The sequence below is a fragment of the Argentina silus genome (assembly GCF_951799395.1).
Source record: "Argentina silus genome assembly, chromosome: 9".
Classification (NCBI taxonomy): domain Eukaryota; kingdom Metazoa; phylum Chordata; class Actinopteri; order Argentiniformes; family Argentinidae; genus Argentina; species Argentina silus.
Window position 1 is genome coordinate 8,335,682 of NC_139663.1, and position 25,038 is coordinate 8,360,719.

The 25,038-nt window shown below is 44.9% G+C and overlaps 2 protein-coding genes across 5 annotated transcripts in view; one reads left to right on the plus strand and one right to left on the minus strand.

Moving 5' to 3' along the window:
* Positions 1-2: 2 nt before the first annotated feature.
* map3k14a (mitogen-activated protein kinase kinase kinase 14a) lies at positions 3-10,356 on the minus strand. 4 transcript variants are annotated; one of them, XM_083676643.1, is made up of 16 exons: positions 10,242-10,356; positions 5,911-6,174; positions 5,718-5,799; positions 5,386-5,617; positions 4,604-4,996; positions 4,347-4,481; positions 4,101-4,230; positions 3,842-3,970; positions 2,690-2,797; positions 2,411-2,568; positions 2,031-2,181; positions 1,502-1,846; positions 1,296-1,396; positions 962-1,100; positions 623-723; positions 3-429 (listed from the first exon to the last, which is right to left on the minus strand). In XM_083676643.1, exons 2-16 carry the CDS (start codon positions 6,167-6,169, stop codon positions 256-258), a joined length of 2,637 nt encoding a protein of 878 aa, XP_083532769.1. In that variant the 5' UTR covers positions 6,170-6,174; positions 10,242-10,356; the 3' UTR covers positions 3-255. The 4 variants fall into 4 exon arrangements, with proteins under 4 accessions (XP_083532769.1, XP_083532768.1, XP_083532770.1 ...); XM_083676642.1 differs by having other exon boundaries at positions 5,911-6,177; positions 10,242-10,355; XM_083676644.1 differs by lacking the exon at positions 10,242-10,356 and adding an exon at positions 7,645-7,809.
* Positions 10,357-11,335: 979 nt separating this feature from the next.
* Positions 11,336-25,038, plus strand: part of gpatch8 (G patch domain containing 8) — a 33,204-nt gene continuing 19,501 nt past the window's right edge. Inside the window, exons 1-2 of the mRNA XM_083676303.1 lie at positions 11,336-11,404; positions 19,346-19,423. Coding sequence (XP_083532429.1) covers positions 11,360-11,404; positions 19,346-19,423 — 123 coding nt within the window. The 5' untranslated portion in view covers positions 11,336-11,359. The remainder of the gene's footprint in view (positions 11,405-19,345; positions 19,424-25,038) is intronic.

Consider the following 25,038-nt stretch of genomic DNA (forward strand, 5'->3'; position numbering starts at 1 on the left):
TATTTAATCCTGATAATTTGTAGTCAGGTAAACAGGCTTGAGATGGAAACATCCTAGTGGTTACATTAGCTCAGTGCTTTTCCATACATGGAATCAGATTAAGGCAGTATTGCACTGTTTAACTGTCCACACCTCACATTGAAACAATCAAATATTGCAGAATCTCCTTTTCTCTCTTCAGTGAGAGATACACTCAGATAAATGTATATTACTGTCTATGGGCATAAAAAGGGCATGTGTGGTTAATGCATTTAATTAAAAAGCAGGATCCCGTGTCTCCAGAACCCCCTCCCTGATCCTCCATCTCCAGGCAGGGCAGGAGTCTGGGGCAGGGACACAGCACAGCTGGAGGCCAGAGTCCTGCACCTCCTCATCATGGGGCACTGGCTGCCTGTCCTGAGTCTCCATGGTGAACACCCTCTCAGAGATCTAGGAGGAAAGGGTGCACACACATATATAAGGTTTCTGTCATCGTAATGAAGGCCTGCGTAGTGAGAAAGGACAAACAGTCTGGCACATTCATGTTTGTACTGTACTTTGATACCTCTTATCAAAGTACAAACATTCATGTGCGTCTGATTGTTTTACAGGAAGGCATGAGAACCTGTGAGTCCTCCCTCACCTGATCGCTTATTCCCGTGGCGATGTGGCCCACCTTCACCCTGCGTGTCTCTCTGATCCGAAGGCTCCGGCCGTTAAAGTCTCTGATGCAGATGTCCACTCCTGAGCCAATCAGAGAGGAGACAAACAGCCAGTATTAGTGCACTTGACATGGTTTTTCATCTTGAATGAGATTACTGTGTAGGATTGTTGTAAAGTTACTAACAACAGGGCAGCTCATTTATGGATAGCCTATTCAACATTAGGGAGAATCATCTAAGCATCCTGTAACTTTGCCCCTTTGTGAGTAAAAAGCCCAGGTTAACTATAACAGGTAGTCAGATAGCGAGAGATCACTCACCCTCAAAGAACCAGGGTGGAGGCAGGTCGGTGTGGCCCAGCCAGTCCATACTAATAACCTGTCCATCTGGTTGGCTGTTGTAGGAGAACACACCAGAGCTGAGGTCGTCTCCTGGGCTGATGGACCAACGGCCTGAGTCCTACAGTCAGGGAGAGGGGACAGGGGAACAGAGAGAGTACGAGCATGAATACTGTTACTGAGTGTGCTAGTAATGCAACCAAGGGACCCAAATACACTCAAACACACCCACCCCCTTCAACTGTTAATGTGATCTATGGTCTAAGAGAGAGGCGTCTGAGAGAGCTTTTTCTTCTTTCATCGCAGGGTGTGTTACCTTTTTGTCCCCTAATTCCCAATTGGAGTGACAGTCGCTGCTCAAGCATGACATCAGGATCTCAGCTGAGTGTAACTCAGACAGACTGCTCAGATAGAAACCTGCACACAAAGACAATGCAGCAAATGAGCTTCAAGAAAAAAGTGAAATAATGAAAAGAGCTAGGACACAAGGACCAACAGCAAACACACAAAGCTGACCCTCACCTATGCGCAGTTCAAGCTCGGACACGGTGGACGTGACGTTGGCCATGTTGTGTTTTTGCCCGTCATGGTGGTGTGTGTCTAGAGGGAGAGGGGAGCCTAGTAAAGACATCTTCTCCTCAGCATTTGCCTCCTCTTCCTCTTCTTCATCACAACCACCACCACCATCATCATCTTTGTTCAGCTCCGTCCTCTTCCTCCCTGGGCTCATGGATTGCAGCCATAGTTCAGGGAGTTCATCAGAGGAGGTGTGTGTGCTGGATGAGGGCTGTGAGGAGTAGGGGGGACCGTCTGCTTTCTGCAGGGGCTCCTTGTAGGACCCTCTGATGGGGCTGCTGAGTCCTCCCACTGCAGTCACACCAACACACAGTAGGTTAGCCACATCACACCAACACGGAGAATGATCAGCACCTGCCTATCCTGGTAATGTGCAGTTTAGAAATACACCTACAGTATATTGCTCTTATCAGGATATCATATAGATGATATCTAAGAACTTATGTAAGAAAATTAATAGTGCAGCTCCTATTACCTTCTCTTAGGGCTCTGGCTGCCTTTCCCTTGAGTTCAGAGGCAGATGCTCTCTTGATTGGCTCCTTCTGTAGTCCCACCTTTAGAACTTCAGCAGTGAAGGGACTACAGTCGGGAGGGATCTCTCTCAGAGGCGGTGGTTCATCAGCTATCTGTGTCCATGGAGATACAAGCGAGCAGTTCAATCTTAGGCCGGATATTGGCTTACTGGTAAGCTATTTCTCAAACTTCAGGTGAACCTCGTCAATGATCCTGCAGTAAGTAAGTATGCTGAATATATTGTATAAATGCATTATGACAATATCAGCAATTTGTCATAATGACATTTAAACTAAGTATTTTTGCCCAAATCATGAATGAAGAGTGACTTTTGTACGATACCTTGAGGTAGAGAGGGCGGGAGTAGTATCGTGTCCAGGGCTGGCACCCATTGAGCATGTGCAGTAGCATACAGCAGCTGCTCCACACGTCTGCTTTGGCTCCTCGGGGCTCCCCTTTCACTATCTCAGGGGCCATGTGAGTCTCTGTGCCCTTCAGGTCTGCTCTCACACAGAAAAAAAAATCAGACAGTGAAAATTGAGGCATGATAACAGGTCACATATTTCAGTTCTTTGTATTGATTTTATACGGACTGTTTAGAGTAAATGTTCATTATGTTACCTTGATTTGCTTTGTGGAGGCTCTGTCTATTTGTGCCCAGTCTCTCTGAGTGTCCAAAGTCACACAGAAAGGTGTCCTTCCCATCCTCTGACAGCAACACATTGTCAGCTGTAAGACATAGACACAGGAATGCTCTGTTGGACTATGTTGGATTTGGTGACTGCTGTTCTGTAATCCTTAGATGAGACAGACGTATTTAGCAGCAGTGTAGCTATGCAGACAGAGCGATGCTTTGGCGGCGGTGGTGGTGGCCAAGGGAAAAAGAGAGTAAAATGTGAGTCATGTAAGCTATCAGCAAACAGCTGTCGGGCAAAACAATGATCTCTGGAATGAATCCGGGGACTGATAGGAAGGAAGGAAGCAGGTGATTTGGCAGCGCTAACTTGTTTTATCTGCAGTAATGCGTATCAGACAGCAGGTGGCGTCTGAGCTCTAACAACCCATGTGGTTGTGCTTTTGTCCCTCCTTTATTCTCCCGCTCACTCTCGCCCTCATTCTCTTTCGCTTTCTCTCTCAGTGCTTCTCACTCTGTTGCTATGTTTTTCTCTTTCCCTCTTGCTCATTCTTTTTCTCTCTCTCGCTCTATTTTATTTGTTCGTACCCATCTCCTTTGCTCTCTCCCCCTCCCTCCCTCCCTCCCTCCCTCCCTCTCTATGGCATGCACATGCGCCCTCTCTAAAGAGCAGCGGTGAGTCACGCTGTGGGAAATTCCCGGCTTGGCTTGTTCTCTGTGGTACTCTGGTTTCACAACACAGGTGTTAAAGATCAAGACCAAATCTATGACACTTGTGTTCCACACTACAACTGTGAAAACAGCCGAGCAAAACAACTACTCTTGATGAGACAACATTCGAAAATGAACCACATGAACTTCACTCTCGTGTGCAAAGACTCATCAAAACTTGTTACAGCAGATGTGCTGTGATGTGATCATTCATTGAACAGTGCGACCATCTGTATGTACTACGTATGTATTTTTCAGATGTAGTCATGTAATTACTAATTAACTGCTAAACTCACCATTATCAGTCTTGAAAGTGGCCAGTGTCAGTGTTGGTGTGTGCTGGATATTTTGTGGGTCTGTGTTTTGTTAATCTCCTGCTGTAGCAATGTTCACAAATCAGCCATTCTCTGTCTCATTGCTTGGCCTACCCTTTATGTCCAGGTGTAGCACTCGTCTCTTTAGCAGGTGTTCTAGCGCCCCCAACACTTGACAGTGGTAGTGCAGGGCGAGGTCCTCTGGCAGTCGACCCCTCTCTGCTAAAAGCTGACCAATAGAGCCTGGAAGCATAGAGCAAGGGGTCAGTAGTGAATTTAAAAAATCGTCTCAAAACTGCATGATTGCAGTAATCAGAGGCGACTCTATGACGGAGACATCGAGGACACTACCTGAAACAGAGGTATGGCTCACCAGATTTTAGATCCATGAAGAGGATGACAAAGGGTCCCTCTCTGACCACTCCAAAGAGTTCCACTACACGGGGAGACTTGAGGGCACTCCACGTACCCACCTCCTCACTATTGAAACTCTGTAGAGGAATCTATGAGTAAGGAGAAAGAGAGAGAGAGAGCGAGAGGGAGTTGAGTTGAAGTCATCACTTGTGAGAGAAAATCATGTGAAGTGTATAGCAATGGATGGATGAAGTGTATACAGTACCTTTTTGGCAGCAAATTTGAAGCCTGTCTTGATGTCTTGAGCACGGTTCACTTCCCCGTATGAGCCCCTCTTGATAAACTGAGAGAGAAAGTACTCCTTCCCCTCCCTGTACTCATAATCATCAGGTTGGATGTTCTAATGGGATATGAGCGAGCAACGTGTGGTGAGTAAAAAAAGGAATATAGGAATATATTTGTAACACATGAACAGATGAGGAATAACCAAGGGAGAGAGGAAAGTGACATGCTGGAAGTTACCTCATTCAAGATGATGCCCTCATTGGTGTCAGATTCAAACACGTCTTCATCCTCTGCCTCCTTCTCCCTCACATCCTTCTCCACATCTCTGGAAAACGGACCAGCATAGCATGAGTCCACCTGACTCACACAACCCCTGAGGCCCGCTAGGGCCACGGTACAGTCTCCCACACTGCTGAGCGGGGAGTCCGAGTCACAATCCTGCCCATAGGTGGGGGGATCGGAGTGGAGGCCACAGACATCGGTGTTCCATCCCAGGGTAGTACGGCTAGGGCCCCTGCTGTAGTCCTGTACCCGGGTGTAAAGGGGGGGTCTTGGGTCCTGTTCTTGGATACTGCTACTGCAGGAAGTACTGTTGTTGCTTCTGCCTCTGTGGGACCCTGATGCCTTTTCCTATAGGGAAACAACGAGGTGATTAGAAACCTCCACCAGACTAGAGCTCTCATCCATAGATGATGTTGGCACTGACAGCTTACTGTGTGGTTGAGGCAGACTGAAAGGAAGCCTTGTCTGAGTTCTCTGAATCACTTCCTCTACACTTGAATGCTAATGTTTGTACGATGAAGTTTGCGGTAAACTGATTCAAAATATCTATTTACCATTCATTCATGTTCACCTAGACTATGAAAAAGTCTGTCTGTTCACCAATTAAAACGTGTATCTCTCTCTTGAGAAACATTACGGTGGTAACCTTGAAATATGAATTTCTTTATAACGTTTTTTAAGCAGTTATTGTAGTGTGTGGCCTACTGAACATTGTCCATCTTGTGTGCCCGTCTTACCTGGGTTTGGATAGGTCGAGGGGAAGTGCCACTCTCCTGCTCAGGGACACCAGAAGGCACTCTACGTCTCTCCCTCTGCTTTCCTCCCTTTCTCTGCTCCTCTTTCTTCTTCTCCTTCCGCTTCTGTCTCTTCCGTTGCTTCTTCCTGGGGGTGCGTTGGGACGGGGAACCCTCGGGGGCCTGGTTTGAGATAGCAGTGGGGTATGCCACATTGTTGTGGTCCAAGGAGGTACTGTGAAAAAACACGTTTGTGTGAATAGTGTCTGAACTCTGGTAATTCTGTTACCACAAGGAAAGCCAAATGATAGACTTGACCACAAGTGATGCCATACCTGCTGATGAAGCAGTTGGGGGAAGCAACGTAGGAGCGTTCAGAGCAGGAGGGACTGAACTCTTGGGAGTCTTGGGTTTCACCTGGGGAGCACAGACAGAGCAGGTGATACCTTGGTGAGCCCCTCTCACGGCCTGGTAGCGAATGCTTCAAGATATCATGTTAAAGGAGCCAATTTATCTTAGCATACTCACATTCAGCCTGGGCAATGAAGGGTGAGTTTTTCCAACAGTTCAGTGGTCCTTCACCCACTTGTTCTGCTGTGCCATGTGTTAGGAGTTTAGTCAGCATTGGTTTGAAACTATATACAAGTTCCATTTTGAAGTCCTTTCCCTGCTCCCCTTCAGCCTCCTCGTCTGGGCTTGGGGAGCTTGGGTAGGATCCCTTCAGCTCTGCTTGGGGTTTGTCAGAGAATGGTGCGGTCGAGTTTAACACCCTGTGCCTCACCGCCATCTCACCTGCTGGACAAAAAAACAAACAATACACACACTTTGAACATGGTCACTGTCCTATTTACCCACTGGTTATTGGCTGGACTGTTCAAAACTCTTGTTAGTGCCTAACTGCTCATCATAAAGCACTTCAAGCGACACACCTGCCTCTCACAACCAAACTGAGTGCTGAGTGCTGCTGAACTACAGTATAAATCATCACACACCTGTCCATTAGCAAAGAGTGGAGCAGAACTTGTGGTTTTCAAGGACTCCAATGGTGTAATCAAATACCTCAGCAGCACTACAGCTTATTAACTTCAGCTAAGATCATCGCTCATGTAAACTGAACTTCGCACCTGCTTAATAAGGAACAATGGCAGGCTTTGTATTGCGGTATAACAGTTTGATTCTGTATCGCTTCCTTGTTGTATGCTTCATTCCTCAGTTTAAAGGAGACATATCAAACTCTCACCATGGGCGTGTATATTTGACATACTGAAACTAGATCATCACTCCTATTTGCTGAAATTTCAAGCTCCTTTGTGGTGAGCGCATGAGACAGGAAATTCAAAATACTCCAGGAAGTAGGCCTAGAACTGAAACAGTTCTGTCAGGGTGCTGGCATGAGGTCAATGGAGGACATGCCTACGCAATTCCACATAATAAGAGAGTGGTGGCGCAGAGTAGTTTGAGCAGCAAAAACAAAGGACATAACACCTGGCGAGGTTCACACCTTGAAAATGATTCCTTGTGAAATAAACTGCAACTGAGTAGCTTTCTAGTATGCAGTCATGTGTTGTTAGGAAAGAGGCATCAAGCGATGTCTGAGACTCCATAGACCCGTCCCGAGCTTGTCTGAATTCAGTGGTGAAATGGGGCCTGATTAAACAGAAGACCTGAGAGGTCTATGGCTAGTAGAGTTGCTGCAAGTTGCATCAGCGTGTGTGTCTGTGCTGCACTTGACCCCAGTTTGTCTCTCCCTTTTGACCCTTTGAGTACACAGAGGGAGCTTCTTCCTACAGAGGCCCTGTGCTGGCCAGGCTTGGTGATCTAGAGCCATTGTACATGGGTCTGCAGGGACTCTCTGCTGGCTAGGCTATATCACTACCAGAGCAAATACCAGTTCAAATAGTTTACAAACCTGACTAGGCATGTGTTATTCACTTAAAAAGTTGAAAACTGAATTACTAGAACATTAGGTTTAGACTAGGTCTACACCAATGTCATCGACTTTTCCTTCCTTGTGAATCAATTCCATACGTCCCTGTACATCATCCACTGCTCCACATACTTTGGCTAAGGCATACAGACACAGATGTTTTCTCACTAGCCGATCACTTCCTGTTAAAACTAGAGCTCACCACACACACCCCTACTCATAAAAACACAGCATAACGCCACACCCCAACTGAACCCCAATGGGGAGGAAGCACAGACAAGCCCACTGACAAAGACTGAACCAACAAAAACTGACATTGAAGAAAATAGACATACCGACAGAGGCAGGTCTGAACTGCAGTCTCTCTCCTGGTTGTCCGTTCTAAACAACTCACTGACTAAGCTGCAATAAAACCTTAACCTTGTACTGTCTCTCTCTGTAATGTCTGTCTCTCTCTGGAGCCAGACTCCCCCTCTCTCCCTCTGTAATCTTGCTGTGTACCTCGGTTGCTCGGCGTCGCTTGATCCTGCTGGCGGTCTGCCAACCGGAGCGAGGAGCTATGATTGGCTGATGGTGACTTACGGGAAATTCATCTCCACTTCCCCTCATTCCACCCTCCCTTTTCTCCCTGCAGCAGAACTGACTGCTTCGCTCTGTCCCTCTTTCGCTCTTTCTTGCTCTGTCCATTTTCACACACAATGGGACAATTAAAGCACATTTGTGAAAAGGCTCTCTTTAGTTGTGACCAAAAAACAACACAAAAGAAACCTTGAATTACCAATGCCACATAGTAAGAGGTCACATGGTTGATCTAGACTGTCACGCTCCTTGGCCACACAGTTAAGCCTCTCATAGTACAGCCACAGTGGTGGGGTTGTAGATGGGGTCAAGGTTTACGTTACACTCTTAAAACAGTCATTCAGGGTGAAATACCAAGCAAACGATGATGCATGAATAAGCCACTTGATCTCAGACCTAAATAAAATACTGATGTTATAGGCTCCCATTAATCACTGTCAATTATGTAAATCCGCTCTATGCAGGAGTCTGTTTGTCTGTATCATCTTAACGTATTTTAGTATGTGGGCGGAACTCCCAAACTTTAGCCTTTGCTTTCCCTGTTATCCATAACTTTTTAACAACAAAGTCCCCAATACAAGAAAATACAAGGATTAAATGGGAGAAATGTAGAGTTTCATTATCATTCAGGTTCAACCTTTCATTTAAACTTGGGAAAATCTCACTTCCATGTTTGGTTTCCTCATTTTTAAATGAGCAACAACAACTTACTCATAACAGAACCACTAAATGGCAAAGAAACGCAGAGAACATTTGACATGCCAAACCTCATGACAAATAACTACACAAGGATGTAAGTTATTATCACGTAGTTTGATATATTATGGTTGGACTTTGTTGCCTCATTGACCTTTAACGTCATAAAATGTGATTGAATGTTATTGTTTATCACTGGGAGTAGGCTTCATACAGCAGTCCTACATGACTTATAAACACTGTATACCTATTACACAATGGACCCTACAGGCAAATGATATAGGTTGTAGCACTGCACTTCACAGCCCAGAAAATCACTCTGACCATTGGGACCACTTCTCCTCCCTCCTGTCCCCTACTCTGAAATTGTTGTACTGTGTCATTACAATGGACTGTGCATGAGGACCAGGGTATAGCAGCAGGTGAGTTAAGGCTTAGGCTGAGGATGTGTTGCTGGAAGTTGATAGTGGAAGAAATCTTGGTAGTGCAGTGGGATAATACAGGGGCGTAGGGGACATGAGAGGAGAGGCAATGGAAATAGCGGCATTGACAGAGACATGTGCAATAGGCTAGATTCTACAGGGATTTGTGTGAGTCTGTTAACTCTAGATTCTGAGGAAATGTATGTAGACTAGGATAGACAGCCTAAATCAAGCATAAATGACAGAACATCAGAAAAGCACAACATTCATATGAAAGTGCTGAAAAGATTCAGGTTACAACTGCACATACAATGAGCACTGACTCATACACGCCCACTAAGATTAGTAGAATACCAAAGGCTTGAGTAAGGACGGCCAAGAGCTCCATCTCCTGCAGGACCTGGCTAATTTAACACACCAGTACGCCCCCGCCATCACTGGATACCTGCCAGTACTCTTGGGGCCCCCTTACAACCCTTGAGATCAGTGAGAGGCATTCATGGAGTGGCAACTCATGGGAATCTGAAATGAATGTCTCAATGGATGGGTGAAGCAGGACAGCAGTTGAAGGCTCCTCAATAGCTGACTTTTAGTGTTCACAAACATACCTCATACATCAAAAAGACAAGGGCACCTGTTTATTCTGGGGCTAAAAATACACCATAAGCAGATAGGAGGATATGGGTTCGGTCTATGTAATATAATCGGGTTCATGTCAAGTACTGAGCAGACTTTACTTGTGAACTAATTGTTCAGCCCTTGTTGATTGGATTGCAGTTGTGACAGATGCACCCCTTCACTGGTAACAAACTTGTATTACACAGACAAACTAAAAATGTACCGAAATTACGCTGCAGATTGATATTACTCAAACAAACAATGCAAGAGGTTGATATACCATAGCCCTTGATAGTATTCCAGGCCGCGTATCTTTTCTCATCTATTCATAGCGTAATTTCAGTGGCGCGTAAGTGGCAACTTCACAGTAGCCTATAAGCCAATGGCTACAACAGAACATCATTTTAATCAATAATAATAACAGATATATGAAGTGAAGTCGAAATATAAGTGTCAAAAACTGAAATAACAACGACTGTACTTCCTCATTCTTTCTTTTCCTGTTCTAGCTCCGCCATTTCACATATCACATTAAATGCTTCGTGCCATTCGCTAAGAAAATGATGAATACTGTCTATAGCATGCCATAGACTATTAATGGCAGAGTCATTACTTACCGTTCAATTCAATTGTTTTTCTTGTAAATATAAGGCGTCGGCTGAGCAACTTCACAGTCCTCTTCGAAATATCCGCCCAATATACTGGAGTGTATGAAACGATTGCCTAAAGGGGTGGATACTAAAAAAGAAAGTAAATGATGACAAAATGTCTGGCTGTAGGATAACACAAAATCATAAGCACTGAAACACATTTCACAACATTTTAATTACATATTAGTGTAAGTCATAGGTCATAGCACGAGGACTAAATTAATGCTGAAAACATTTCAAAAGTTTATAATTTAAAGCAAATCTTTGTTTTGCAGAGAGCACGTGCGTGGTGGTCGCTCGGACATCACCAGGAGAACATTTCTACTGATGTTTCATCTATAAAATAAAAAACAAAGTCTATGGTCTGCAATCGTTGGTTGTCTGTTATTGTTTATATCGTCTATTATTTTGTAAAGTTTTTTTTTTTTTTTCAAACAGTGGATGGTGTTCAATGTTTGGCCACTAGATGGCAGAGTAGTTTCACACTAAAATGTACACTCGGATTCTATTCTGGTTCTGTTCATTGAAAGGTTCTGGTAGCTAGGAGCCTGGAGGTCAACTTATCGAGTCTCAGTCCGTGCTTCATGATTGATTGTCATGTAATAAAGTAATATTATATATTTTATACATAATGTCAGTACTGAGAAGATACATACATTTTAGTGCCAGTCTCTCTGTTTGTCAACTTTGAAGACTTTGACAGACAGGCTATCTTCTAGCAGCACAAGAAGTTGATACAGTAACCACGCCATTCAATATTTGTAGTCCCCTGACAATGAGTTCCATTGTAGTCCGTATGCATTTCAACAGGTCTCAGTAATCAGAGTGGTTATCCACTGTTTGTTTCAACCATATATTTCAATTACTCCGGTTTCGACATGTTTTAGAAATCCCTGTCGTACTGTACCACAGAGGTTGTATACATAAGACGAAGAACGTTTCAGTGATTGGCTAAAGTCTAAATCAGTCACAACTACTTCGAGTTTCAATTGGACAGTCGGTCGACGGAGGGCGAGTCCAATTGTTGGTGAACAAGGTCCATTCAGAGGGACGGACGAAAGGAGAGAAGCTACTGCGTACAGAAAATGGCTGACAGGTTTTCTAGGTTCAACGAAGAGCGTGATTTCCAGGTAATGGTAGTGAAGTACTAACCAGTTTCAGATAATATTGTATTAGTCAAATCCCGAGAACATTTTAGCACCTTAATAAGGTTTTCAAGGGATTTAGCAGTGGAGTGTCAGCATCATACACCGCGCGCTAATATTCGATAAGCCTGCTGCAGTGCATGTACCTATGGATGCTAGGTAGCTAGCTAAGGGAACTTGATAGCTCTGCTCAGTGGGTTGCTTTGCTCGGGTTAGCGGACCGTGGGGGTGAACATAATCGCTAGCTAATTCCAATCATGTGTTTTGTAGACAGAAGTTAGGTAGTGCAATTTCAAAGACTATCAAATTCAATGACCTTGGGAAAATTAGTTGTGTGGACAAAGCCAGTTAGCTACCAAGCTGACAATATTCGGCTAGCTAGCTGTCATTCGGATCCGACTAATTCCTGGAACGAAGCAGTGTTTGTGTCCTTTGCTTCTGTCTGCTGATATCCCGTTGCCAGTCGCTAATATAGTCAGCCAACAATTGGCAGCATGTAGGCTATAGCGACTGTCACTTGGCGAGCCACTTTATAATCACTTTTTAATCATTATTACAGAATATGCGGTTGGCCAGCTCGCTATCATTGCCAGACCCCAATTTGGCAAAAGCCTTGAGTTCTGTCGTCCAGAAGTACAGGATCTGACGTAAACCTGTTACCCCAAGCCTGTGATTTAGGCTTCTTGCTATATAATAAGTAAGGTAGCTATATTTGTTCTACATTGTGTGCTGTTCAATCGGGTCGTGTGCGTGTGTGTGTGCGCGCTAAATTGTGTGCCTCTGTCAAGGGTGCGCTGCTGTGGTGACATCTTACTTTATTTTGGCCTAATAATGAACAAGGTACAATCGGCACAAATATGGGACAGCTTAGCAAGGGCAACATGTTTTTCGATTGATGCCCCTCTTCTCGTGGTTGAAGGGTTGTCACAGTGGTTCACAGTTGTTGCCTTCATGGCTTATGCAAGTTCTGTTGTTTTATTGCACTTTCTTTTCTTTTTTTCTTTTCTTTTTACACTTTGTTGTTCTAGACCTTATGCTTGTTCGTTGGTAGGTGGATTGAACGTTTTCCCATGAGTGGCTTCTCATTTCTTACCTTACCAATATGCTGCCTAGTGTATTTTTGTCTGTTATGTAGCTCCTTGCCTATAGAAAATGCTCAACATTGCTGCCATGCTTCTACATTGAGCTCAGTGGGACAACAGGAAAGGACAAGCATCGGTCTCGGCATGTGAGCCCATGAATCTGTAGCCTAACATTTAATTGACCGCTGCACAGAAAGGAAAAGTGTTTTCGTCTTCATCCTAGTTTTTACATGGTTGATGTCAATTAAATGTTAAATGTCAAGACACAGCCTAATATCTAAAATATTTCCTTGGCCTAATACATGCCAGTTGCTTGGTCTAACGGTTATTTACACATCAGAACACACTTGCATGGACTCAGAAGGCAAGTGTAAAGCGATTGAATTATGTGCTCTGATGCATTAACTTTTTATTGGCTATGGCTGATATATTATATCTTGCCCTTCAGTACTCCAATGGCACTTCCATCTCAAATACCTGGGGCCCGTCGGGTGAATTAATTAATTAAGCTCAAGATGTTTTGTAATATTCATGCCAACACTCTTTGAGAGGGCGGCAAGAGAGGCATAGGTTGGGGGGTTTGCTGCAGGTTACACTGCGCTATTGAATGTTGAACAGTTCCCATTAAGTAAGCCTAGTATAAAGCCTGCTGCTGTACTGTACATGTCCTTACAAATGTAACCCTCTGCAGAAGCACACATTAGTCATGCATGCCCCTTTCCGGGTGTGCTTATTTTCTTCATCTCCTGAATCCAGCATAGCTCTGCTTCCCTGAGAGGATAATGAGGCTTAGAACACTGTGCTAACTGCAATATTTTCACCTAGTTTGTTTGTTTTGTCTTTTTCCGTCACCTCAATTATGGCGCAGGGCTATGCAGCGTGGATGTGCTGCATGCTGGAGGATAGAGAGAGAGGGAGAAGAGGGAGAGAGTGGTGGAGGACCTAGGGCAAGGCAGTGTGGTGTACTCCATTTCTCTGTGGAGAACAGTTGAGATAAGGTTTTGTGGGCGGGTTGAAATGGATTTAGATGATGTTTGGTTGTCATGTGCTTTCATGGGTCGGATGTTCAGAATGAGCAGGTGAAACAGGTCTTTTGTTTGTTTTTTAGTCTGTGGCTGTGAGATGTTATTGATTCAGTCTTGTGTCAGTCTGTTTACCTTGAAAGGCCACTCGACTCTTGGCTTGAATTCTATATGCATCCCTTGATTGTATATTTTTTTCTTTGGCTTTTATTTATAAGCTTCTAGCCAAATGTCTTTTGGTTCAAGCCATGAGTGTTCTAAAGGGGCTATCTGGGATTCAAACAATAACAAAGCCTTCTTCCTGCCACTTTATTTGGTAAATAGCTGAGGAATGGCGCTGGAGAAATGAACCACTCTCAAATCCAGACGGAGCTATGGATGCAAGGACTGACCATCCATTTGATCAAAATGATAGTTTTAACAATGTTTTAGAGCTATACAGTGTTTGTATACAATTACATTGTTTCCAAACAATGAGTAAAACAAGCTTATATTTGGGGTTCTGGTGGGGTTAGACAGTTGAACTAAGCTCATGAAGCATTTATTAGTTACATTCTTCAAGAATGATTGGCTATATATCAATAATTTTTAAGTCCAAAAATGGATGTACCAATTCCAGATTGCCCCTTTAAGGCAAGCGACTCATAATGAAGACTTTTTAACAGAGGAGACGAGTGTCTGCTCTTAGTTATTAAATGGCACATTTTGCACCTATTTATGCACTGGAAGTTGTGTTTTTATTTGCTGCTGGTTCCTTTCAGCAGCCATATCCCAGACCTCTTGAATCAATCAAAATACAGGATGAAATGGGCTGAGATCAGAAAATGAAAAGATGGAGAGAAGAAGAGGCCAGAAACTGAACTTATTTTTATGAATATTATCCGTGTCAACATCCATTGGCCGTTCTACCGGTATCCACAGATCTGTGTCTGACTCTCGAGCTAGGCACCTTGTGCAGCTGCCGTGACAGAGGGAGGGAGGGAGGGAGGGAGGGAGAGCGGGAGAGCACCAGTGCTCTGTCGTGTGCCTTCAGAGGCTACTGGAGTTTGCTCGAGACCAGCTGTTCCCAGCATGCAGACTGCCAGAGACCCCAGGAGGTCTCCTCACAATGCCTCAGACTGTGAGGAGCAGAGCAGAGGCGTGCGGTCGGCCCAGCCCAGCCCATGCCAGAGCAGTCTGTTGTAATAACTGCCCAGTCTCAATTGTCACAGTCAGTGTTCACGCTCTGCTGCATTCCTTTCCTGCATCATTCCGTTTTTGCATTTCCTATCATCTCACAACTCTTTGTTTTGTGTCTCTGAGAATTTGTGCACATAGTTGTTTCTGCTACACCGTGAGTTTCTGTTCTGCGCTCAGTGTTCCTGTCACTGTGGGTCTCTTCCTTTTCTGTTAAAATCATGGATGCTGGCTTGATTTCGCAGAGATTGTTTTGTGCTCGACGGAGGTGTCTATCAAAATCTTCTAACACCTGTCTATCCTGTACCTGCCCAGCTCGACAGGGATGGGGGCGGATGGAGTGGGATTAGGGGCTTGAATGGTTCCTGTGAATGCAGACCCCGGGGGAAGTGCCTATCAGCTGTCTTCTTTCCGGACCTCATTCCTCACATTCTGCTGAGGCCAGCATTTTCCCCTTTCATTCCCGTCTCCGTTAAAGAATATAGGGGGGAATCAGGGAGGGGGCATGAGCAAGGACAATGAGACCAACGTTAACCAAGCACACTCAGCATTTGAGTCCTTGAAAGGATTTTTTTTATTTTTTTTTATCATCACAATTAATTACAGATTTACAGTTAAGCCATCAGTGCTTTGAAAAGGCTCATGGTGTTGCAGAAACACAACATCCAGGAATGGTGAGGACCACAGAGGTCATGTAAAGCCCCTGTTGGCAGCCATCCTGGCTCATGGTGAGAGTATCTGCTCCCTTACAGGGAGCCCTGGGGAAGACCATATGTTGCAGTGCTCGTAATGTCGGAGCTGGTGGTGAGATTGTAAATAGGGTTGTTAATAATTAATCGATAATCGATTAATCGTTGTTAAGAATTTGATCAATCAAGCGTATCAAAATAAACAATGAAATTGAACTACCTGTGGTCTCATCTCGGACCTGTACGATTGGGAGCTTTTGGTGAAATCATTATTTCTGGAACTGGGGGCAACAGTGGATACGGCCACTAAAGCAAGAGATGAAGAAGCGAGCTCGGGGTGGGGGGCACCTGCCGCTGCAGCTGCAGTCCAGGGAGCTGCACGTCTGGGAGAGGCCCCGCCAATGCGATGACACTACTTAGTACAACACCGCCTTCGCCGCCAGTGACGTTGAAACAAAGGATGAAAACTTTCTGAGGGGACATTCCCCCACCTCTGGATGTAAATCCCACAAACTGGTGGAAAATCTATGGAGACAGATTCCCTAGAAGCAAAAACTGGCACGCCACTTCTTGTGCATCCCCGGGACATCGGTCCCATCTGAGCGGGTGTTTTCAGCAGCTAGCCGTACTGTGAACAGGCTGCGTACGCGACTCATCCCTGAGCATGTTAACATGCTAATATTCTAAAATAAAAACCAGTAGGTAAGCTCAGGGGTGAGTCGGGTGCTCAGTTTGTGGAGGTAAATATTGGCCTAAGTTGTTGTTGTAGGCTACGACCCCCCAATCACCAAAATATAGCCGACGGCTCGTAAAGTGGCTGCTCTCCACCAAAAATGTAGCCCATCACAAAATATAACATCGTATCACATCAGGATTGGAACTTGTATAAACTGAGAATTATGAAGTATTAAAAATATAGCCGTTCATAATTCTTTATTGCCCTTCATAATTGTTTATCTATACAAGTTCCAGTGATGAAATGTTATATTTTGCAGAGAGCGGCAATTTTATGAGCCATTGGCTATATTTTAAGCCCTTCGTGATTCTGTTTTTATTTTTGCTATCAAAATAAGCCTCAAATGTACAAATATAGCTTTGATTGAGGAAAACATACATTTTGTATTTTCTGTCATAAGTTACAATTTGCTGTTTTGTTTAAAAAAAAAAAAAGTTTAATCGATTGATTGATCGTTAACGTTATCGACTATCGATTAAGGACGTTTCTTAAACTTTGCAACCCTAATTGTGAATGAGAGTAGCGGAGGCTCACTGTGTATCATGTTGCTAAAAGGGTGCACCATCGGATAGTGTGAGGTTAGGAGGATTTATGATGCTTTTGTCTGATTTGGTGTGTGTGTTGTGAGAGAGAGAGAGAGAGCGAGCTTGCGCACTATCATCATGAATGAGTCTGTATTATGGGCTGAGAGGGCCAATCCAGCTTAGGACAGTAGAGCTCTGTGTGAATATTATCCAGTCTAGGCGTTCAGATGCTCAGTATTCACTTGGTGTTTCTGTCCTTGACGACACGGGAGCCCGCTGCCAAGCAACACTGCACAGGGAACACCCAGACCAACACAAGAGGGTTGTTCTAGTAGTAGTCCCTACTTCATCCCACTGTCAGAGAAACGCTCAAATTATTTACATCGGTATTTGGGCCGGGCATGTTGCCTGTAATAGAATTATGCAAAACGTTCCTCTCACCATGAGCCTCTCTCTCTGTCATATCAGAGTGGTCCTCTGTGGCTTAGTTGGTACACCATGGCGCTAACAACGCTTAGGTTGTGGGTTCGATTCCTGCTGGGACCATATTCACTGAAATGTATGCACTCACTGCAATGTTAGTCACTTTAGATAAAAAAGTGTCAGCTATAAATGGCCTATATTATATTTGATAATTTAATATCTCCATCAGTCTGCTCCCCTAATGAGGGGTCCTACTCAGTTAAGCATCCATTTCAGTGTAGGCGTGCAAGCGGAAACCCACAATTAATGAATGCATTTGGAAGTTAAGACTAGGTGTCCATTTTATATTCATTTCAATCAACATATTTCTTGTGTTTTGTGAAAAGCAGAGAAAGAGTAGAGATGGCCGGCAGCAGAGAAAAGATGAGGTCATTCTGGTGGGAGCTGCAGCTGGTCGCACATTAGGCAGTCGGATCAGAAACTGAGAAGGAGCAGGAGAGAAGAGATGGAGGAAAGAAGAAGAATATTCAGAATAAGGAGCTGCTTATGGAATTCTCCACAAACATGCTGATACAGTGCTCTGGTCTTTGAAATTGACTACTGTTGAACTGGGACCAAACTACTGTTATTAGGGTGATATGTGCCGTTGTTTGTGGTAGAACTTCAAATCCATTGTTGTCACGAATAGGGTCAGTATAGAAAGACAAAAGTAAATCTGTTTGATGTGAGCCCCACTTGGTTTCTCCGGTATGTTGTCGGTTGAAGCACAAATGCTCTATCTTGTGACAGTCGTGTTCTGCAACTGCTTTGTCAGAGTGGGAGAGATGAGGCGATAGACGACTCTGTGTATCAGTAGAGTCACTCACTGCTGCCTCCTCTGAAAGCTTCAGAACACATCAGAGAGATTGATCAAAAGACATCCCACCGGCCCAAACCCATTTAGGCTTGATGCTCTGTGATAAAAATGTGTTGGCTAGAAATGGATCCTCATCGGAGGTTGTGTTCAACTTAATGAGTCTCAGTTGAGAAAGCAGTTAATAAAGTCAGCAGTTAGCACCGAGCCTAAGGAGATCTCAGCCTTAGACTGAAGGTCAAGACTGCGCTATCATCTGCGTTCCAAGGTGACCTTCATTTCCGTCTGCTGCCTCTGAAAGAAAATGGTCTCGTCTTAGGAGAGAGGCTGCACTTACACATTGTATAAACACATACGCCTTCTCGACAGGTCAAGGAACCCGATGTTGATAGGATGCTTGAACTTTCAAAATTCTGTTCTGGATCAATGTTCCCATGTTATCCTCTGTTTCATAAGTGACAGTATTTTGTGCTGTTCTAAAAGCTTTCTAATGGTTGTAATCACCTATGTTTAAGCAGTAGCGATCAGGGAATGAGATTCCTTGAAAGAAATGTGTCATTTACAAAGCTGTTTTGGGCCCGAAAAGGGAATGTCTATGGGGCGACATTCGGTTTGTATACAAACATGTTACTGACCAGCGGTGTCCTAGGGGAGTGGACTCACCGATTTTTACCTTTCTGTCTCTGGTGACTGTCTCTTCGAATCATGCACGCAGGCAGAAACACAACAGCTAATGTCTGACACAGCAAGTCAATTTCGGGGAGTTGTGTTATTATTAGGGAGGATGTTGTTGTTCGGGATATTGTGTCAAAACTGAATTTTGACACGGTGGCCGATTTCCAACAGACTTGCACCCTGCACCTTTAAGGACATCATGGCATTGAAATGCTCAATTAACAATCTATCCTATTTAAACTGGTTTTAAACACAGAGGGACAGATCAAGAGTGTTGTAAGGTTTTCCCCTCTGTCTTTAAAAGATATGTAACTACTCAACTGTCAACATTTTGGCAGAAGATAAGGTTCTCAAAACCTCAACAGGCTAAGTTGGTCCGATTGTGTGTGTTGTGTGGTGTGTGGTGTGTGCACGTGCATAAAGGTATGTCTATTTAACACTCCATTTATGCATCATTTTTGTCCTCTGACTTGGGTCTGTGTCTAGACCTAATTGTGAAATGTGTGTTTTTAGGCTCTTGGGAGCTGAAATGGTTTCACTTCCATCTAGGGAACACAAAAACATTGAGTTCCTATTTTTCATTAATGTTCCACTTTTCATTTTGGTTGTTGTTCCCTCTGGCTTTTCACTGAGCACTCTCTCTTGCTGTGTGTGTGTGTGTGTGTGTGTGAGAGAGTGTGTGTGAGAGCTAGCTGTCCACTCTCTGACATGATGTCTAAGCCTCTGTCCTCATCTCTGTCTCTAAGGGGGGAAATCACTTTGACCACTATGAAGAAGGCCAGTTGGAGCTGGAGCAGGCGTCCCTGGACAAGCCCATAGAATCGGTAAGGTCATCTCCCTCACCTCGCCTTATTGGACCAGCTCAACTTGAAACCATGTGTGAGAGTGGATGATTGGTCCAAAAAGGAGCCATGCCCCTTTCTTCATTCACCCTGCCTGTGTGATAGACATGTCCACAGTGTTTCCTTGACCACACCCTTATCAGTCCAGTAGAATCACTTGTCTAAAGTGGCGTAGTGCCTTTTCTAGTCCCTCCCTTAGTCCTTTTCTAGTCCCTCCCTCCCTTAGTCCTTTTATAGTCCCTCCCTTAGTCCTTTTATAGTCCCTCCCTTAGTCCTTTTATAGTCCCTCCCTACCTTAGTCCTTTTATAGTCCCTCCCTCCCTTAGTCCTTTTATAGTCCCTCCCTACCTTAGTCCTTTTATAGTCCCTCCCTCCCTTAGTCCTGTTATAGTCCCTCCCTCCCTTAGTCCTGTTATAGTCCCTCCCTTAGTCCTTTTATAGTCCCTCCCTCCCTTAGTCCTTTTATAGTCCCTCCCTCCCTTAGTCCTTTTATAGTCCCTCCCTCCCTTAGTCCTTTTATAGTCCCTCCCTACCTTAGTCCTTTTATAGTCCCTCCCTTAGTCCTTTTATAGTCCCTCCCTCCCTTAGTCCTTTTATAGTCCCTCCCTTAGTCCTTTTATAGTCCCTCCCTTAGTCCTTTTATAGTCCCTCCCTCCCTTAGTCCTGTTATAGTCCCTCCCTTAGTCCTTTTATAGTCCCTCCCTTAGTCCTTTTATAGTCCCTCCCTCCCTTAGTCCTTTTATAGTCCCTCCCTCCCTTAGTCCTTTTATAGTCCCTCCCTCCCTTAGTCCGTTTATAGTCCCTCCCTTAGTCCTTTTCTAGTCCCTCCCTCCCTTAGTCCTTTTCCTTCCGTTACATTTCCTGTGTGATAGTTCTACATTCATGTAGCCAAAAAACTGGATGAATATCGTTTAAAATCACTAATTTGTAATTATTCTTTTTTTTTTACTTTAATCATAGATAAACTCTGAATGTGTGTATCTGTGTCCTTGTAGCCATTATTCAGTCATCAGGCTCTCGTTGAGTTTTAGCTGATTGTGAAAGAGTGGAGTGGATAAAGCATTGTCACGAATTCATACGCTTAGATACCAGCCGTCAACTATTCATTGAATAAAAAGGAACATAAAGACTATCAGCATTAAGATGAGGTATTCTGCAATTATTGGCTACAGTAGTTATCGTCCAAAATTCTATTGAGTATCATAGTTACATGACGTAGTATGGAGTCGTTGAGCTGAGCAGTGTTAGTTGGCTAAGCCCCATTTGCCCCACTTGTCCTTGGTGGCCAAGCCTGCCCTGGCAACTGAGCAATAAGGGACGTTTGTGCCAAACCTGTCTAGCCCTCTCTACAACCTATCCCTCCACACTCAAAGGCTCTGACACACACACACACACACACACACACTTGACCCATATAAAGACAAACTGTCTTTGTTGATGCACACATAAACACAGTGACACTCTTAAATAGTTAATTATAGCCGGCTGCCACCCTACTCACGGCAACACAGTCACAAGATGCGCCACGTCCTCACAGAGGGCTCTGTCGATACATACACATTTAATCTAATAGCGTCTGGGCTAACTGGATTAGCACTCTCGCTAAATTTCACACAAACACGTTGCATAGTGATCATGGAAATAGTATCCTGAAGAGGTGGCTGGCTGGTCTATATCGGATGATTCTGCTGTGGCTCCGAACGACCTCATTTTGGAAAGAGACCCCTCAGTGCCTTATCCACTCCAGAAAGCAAGAGAAGAAGTGCGCGCGTGTGTGTGTGTGTGTGAGCGAAAGAGAGTGTGATAGAGAGTGTGATAGAGAGCGCACTTAGTATTTGTTTGTGTGTGTATAGGACAGTTATCTTATTGTACACAACTTGGGGTGTTCGACATTTCTCTCCTGCAGCGAATTGGCCCCTATTAGCTAAGCAGCAATGACCCGGTTTGTATTTGCACGCTCTTGCTTTCCTACTCCTATCTTTTTAGGGTCTCCTTGTAACGCTTCTCTTCCTGTCTCTCTTTCACCCTCTCCTCTCTCTGTCACACTCTTCACATCTGTCCTGTCGACCTCTTTCTACTCTCTCACTCTCAAATGTCTCTGCTGTCTTTCTCATGCATCCAAGCTCATACGGTCCTATCTCTGTTATTCTCTCTCTCTCTGTTTCTCTCTCTCTCTCTCTCTCTCTCTCTCTGTTTCTCTCTCTACTACACAGTGATTCGGTGTACAGTACCCTATGTCATTCTGTGCTGGCATGGTGCTTGTGCAACTGGGACTGCATTTTTTCACTGACGAGGCACATAGATAATATCGCAGGCAGCTCTTTCCTCTCCCCCTACCCCCCCCTCCCCCCCCCCTCCCTCCCTCTCTCTCTTTCTCTCTGAAGCATCATGGTGAGCCGGCCCAAACTCCACTCTCATCTCCACAATCTCCCCCTCGCTCTCTCTCTCTGTCTCTCTCTGCCGTAGAGCATTGTAGATGTGTGGGTGACTCAAACTCATTTGGAATTTGAGGTTATTGATCTGAGCATCTCAAGACACTGGCACAATGTTAAGCTCAGCATTGCACTGAGAGCTCTTAGACTAATATACGGCAGTTAAAATGCCCCCCTGCTACTTCCTGGTAAGCTTTTAATAAAGCTTTCCTTGCTTTTCCATCATATAGACTACACGGACAGGTGAGAGACCATTTATGTGTGTAATGTATGTACACCTCCCAGGCTAAGTACGGCTATATGCTATCAGCTATACATAAGAATGAAGTTCAGAATATAACAAAGCCGTAGTGTTTTAAACCACCCTGGCACTGGGTGTAAATAAACCTGTGTCTGTTTTGAGGCTCTGAAAAGCCGCAGCATGGAGCAGCAGCAGCAGCAAGGTCAGTTTGTCCTTGTCATAGCTGTGCTGTCCTGCTGGTCGGAGGGGATTACTGCCATATTGAAATGGCTTTAGGACGGCCGTCATGAGATTGTAAATTCATCTCCCCTTTTTAGATTTAACTGGCCCTGAACATCCCTCCACAGTCAGGCACACAGGTGAGGTGACTCACATAGACCCTGAAGTGTTGGCAGGGTGGGTGGATTGATCAAGCCGAGCTGACCCCCTTGCGGAGCACCCACCCACTCCCTGTCGGTGGGTGGCGGAGAGCGGAGCGGAGAGGAGAGGAGAGAAGGAGAGGTGGTCTACTTACCTGGCTGAATCGGTTCTCTTGCTCCTGCGCTATTGTCTATGGAGGGGCACTGAGAGCTGGCCTGCTGCAGCACACAGCTCCTGACACACGTGGAGAGAGACCTAGCTACATCAGAGGGGCTGTCGGCTGTCACTAAGAGGGAAACATCACATGCACTCACATACCTCATACATCATGCATATATACTATCATAACGTGGACTGTTTTGACATAAGTCGGCCTTGAAATGGGGACTTAACATTGCACCGTTTTCTTAATACACACCCCAATGCCAGGTGTGTGTGTGTTTTTACCACATTCTTGGCCATGTGACCACAGCAGGTGACAGGCAGTGACAGTCGTCTGCGTGTCTCCGTCAGGGAGCTGTTTGTGTGTGTCTCTGCCCATGCCACTCGGAGCCTCTCCCCTGCCACTCATTGTGTGTGATCTGTAGGCAGCTAGAGGTCTGTGGTACTTTATTGGGATCTGTTTTCTCTCTCTGTCTCTCCCTTGGTCTTTCGCTTTTTCTCTCTAATATTGTTTTTTGCATTGCATGTGTTAACTGGGTAGCATTCGGTACGAGTTCTGACACACTTGTCCTACTCACAACACCTTTTTCCCTCCCACACCATTTATCCAAAGTCCCCATCCTTGCCCCCTCCAAACCCCAAACCTTCCCACCTTCCCACCTTCCCAACCCTGTCCCAGAGAGATATGCAGTGGGCAGCCTCAGAGCCACCATCAACAGGCACATACTCACACTCCAGAGCAAACATGATTGAAAGAACACATGTCAACAGACTGGCCACTCTGTCACTGGCCTCAGACTGAAGAGAAGATTGATTTCACATCGTTCCACTTCACTTTATGCCTTTAACCTTTGATCAGCATGACCACTGCACCAAGTCAGGGAGGTAATATTCAATTTAATTCAACTGCAATTCATTTTTAATTTAACTTAATTTGGAACACAAAGCTCAGTCATGTCAGGGTATTTCTGAGAAGTCAAAGGCAGTGTGTCACTCTGGAGGTGTAATACAATACCAGTAACGCTCTTGACCCCCCTCCACCCTGCACATTGTCACATTGTCTTTTACCACCGCTGCTGCTAACAGCCATTCGGTAGCTCTTCACCCTCGGTCTCGCTGCTGACATCCATCAACATGAGGTTGGTGACAGACAGCCATGATGCACCAAATGCCTCAAGGCTATGTTGGTCCAATTTATGTAATCATCTGTGCTGCAGCTGTCTTTGAAATAATCAACCTTGAAAGTTGTCCTAGACAAACACCGCCCACACAGGTACATGCATTGTTATGCTCCGCAGCACAGGCTCCAGCTGTATCTATACACCGCCATACAGTGTTGCACTCCTTCCAGCTCCACCCTTAATTTGGGAACAGGAGCCTGTGGAACGTTCCAGAGGGAAGGTCAAGTGCTGTCACTCACTCGTCCCCTTTACAACCCTGACCCAGTTCTTTATGGTCCTGTTGAGAGCCCTCCATTTGGCAACAGCTCTCTAACAGAGTAAGAGATGGAGTTGATGTTTTTAACATGGTTGGAAGCGTAATGGACCCCCCCAGTGAATAACTTAAGACTGTCGATGGGTAAAGTCGTCACGATAATCCCTCAAGGTCAATATTAAAGAGCTGTTGTTCAGTCCGCCCACCGCTGTGGTGTTCTCTGCTTGGCCCGTTGAGGGTGTCCTGTTTGTGTATTTGGCACCTGAAGCACAAAGACAGTTGTTTCCATTTAGTCACACTGATCTGATGCTCAGCAGGGAGGAATGCGAGTGTGCAGAGAGCCAAAGACAAGGGAGCTGGAAAACCAGTTTGAGGAGGAGCAGAGGAGAGCAGGCCTGTCCACAGGCCTCCTGGAAAAACATCCCATTCCACACAGGGGGAGGAGAGAGGGTGACGCCTGACTGTGACCCCACTTTTTTTTCTACTGTCACTTACTAGTCACATTCTTGTTCTAGTTCTCTCTCTCTCTCTCCCTCTCTCTCTCTCTCTCTCTCTCTCTCTCCCTCTCTCTCTCTCTCTCTCTCTCTCTCTCTCCCTCTCTCTCCCACTTCTCTCCAATGCTATTTTTCATCATGAAATTATTCAGAGATAATCATATTAAATGTGACCCAACTGTAGAGGGTTTTGGTTTCATTCTTCTTCTTTTTTTTTTTGCTGGTTAACTGGATTAGTGTGTTGTCTGTTCTGCTGATTATGACCTCAGTAATTGTGCAGTAATCCCTGTAAAAAAAAATCCTATATACAGGGGGTTCTGAACCACAGTGTGACTATGACAGTTCACACACCCAGCGTCTACTGAACACACACACACACACACACACACAGCCTCAACCCACAGGACTCATACACACTCTGAGGTTTGTGGTAGGGTGCCCCTGTATATCTCTTCCTCTCCGACATCTATTTGA

Bases quoted from the DNA above. Each gene is read 5' to 3' on its own strand.
- map3k14a (XM_083676643.1), bottom strand. From the start codon at position 6,169: ATGGCGGTGAGGCACAGGGTGTTAAACTCGACCGCACCATTCTCTGAC. The intron at 5,618-5,717 runs GTATGGCATCAC...GTTTTTTCACAG, and splicing joins CCCAACTGCTTCATCAGCAG to TACCTCCTTGGACCACAACA. The intron at 1,847-2,030 runs GTAATAGGAGCT...GTGTGACTGCAG, and splicing joins AGCCAGAGCCCTAAGAGAAG to TGGGAGGACTCAGCAGCCCC.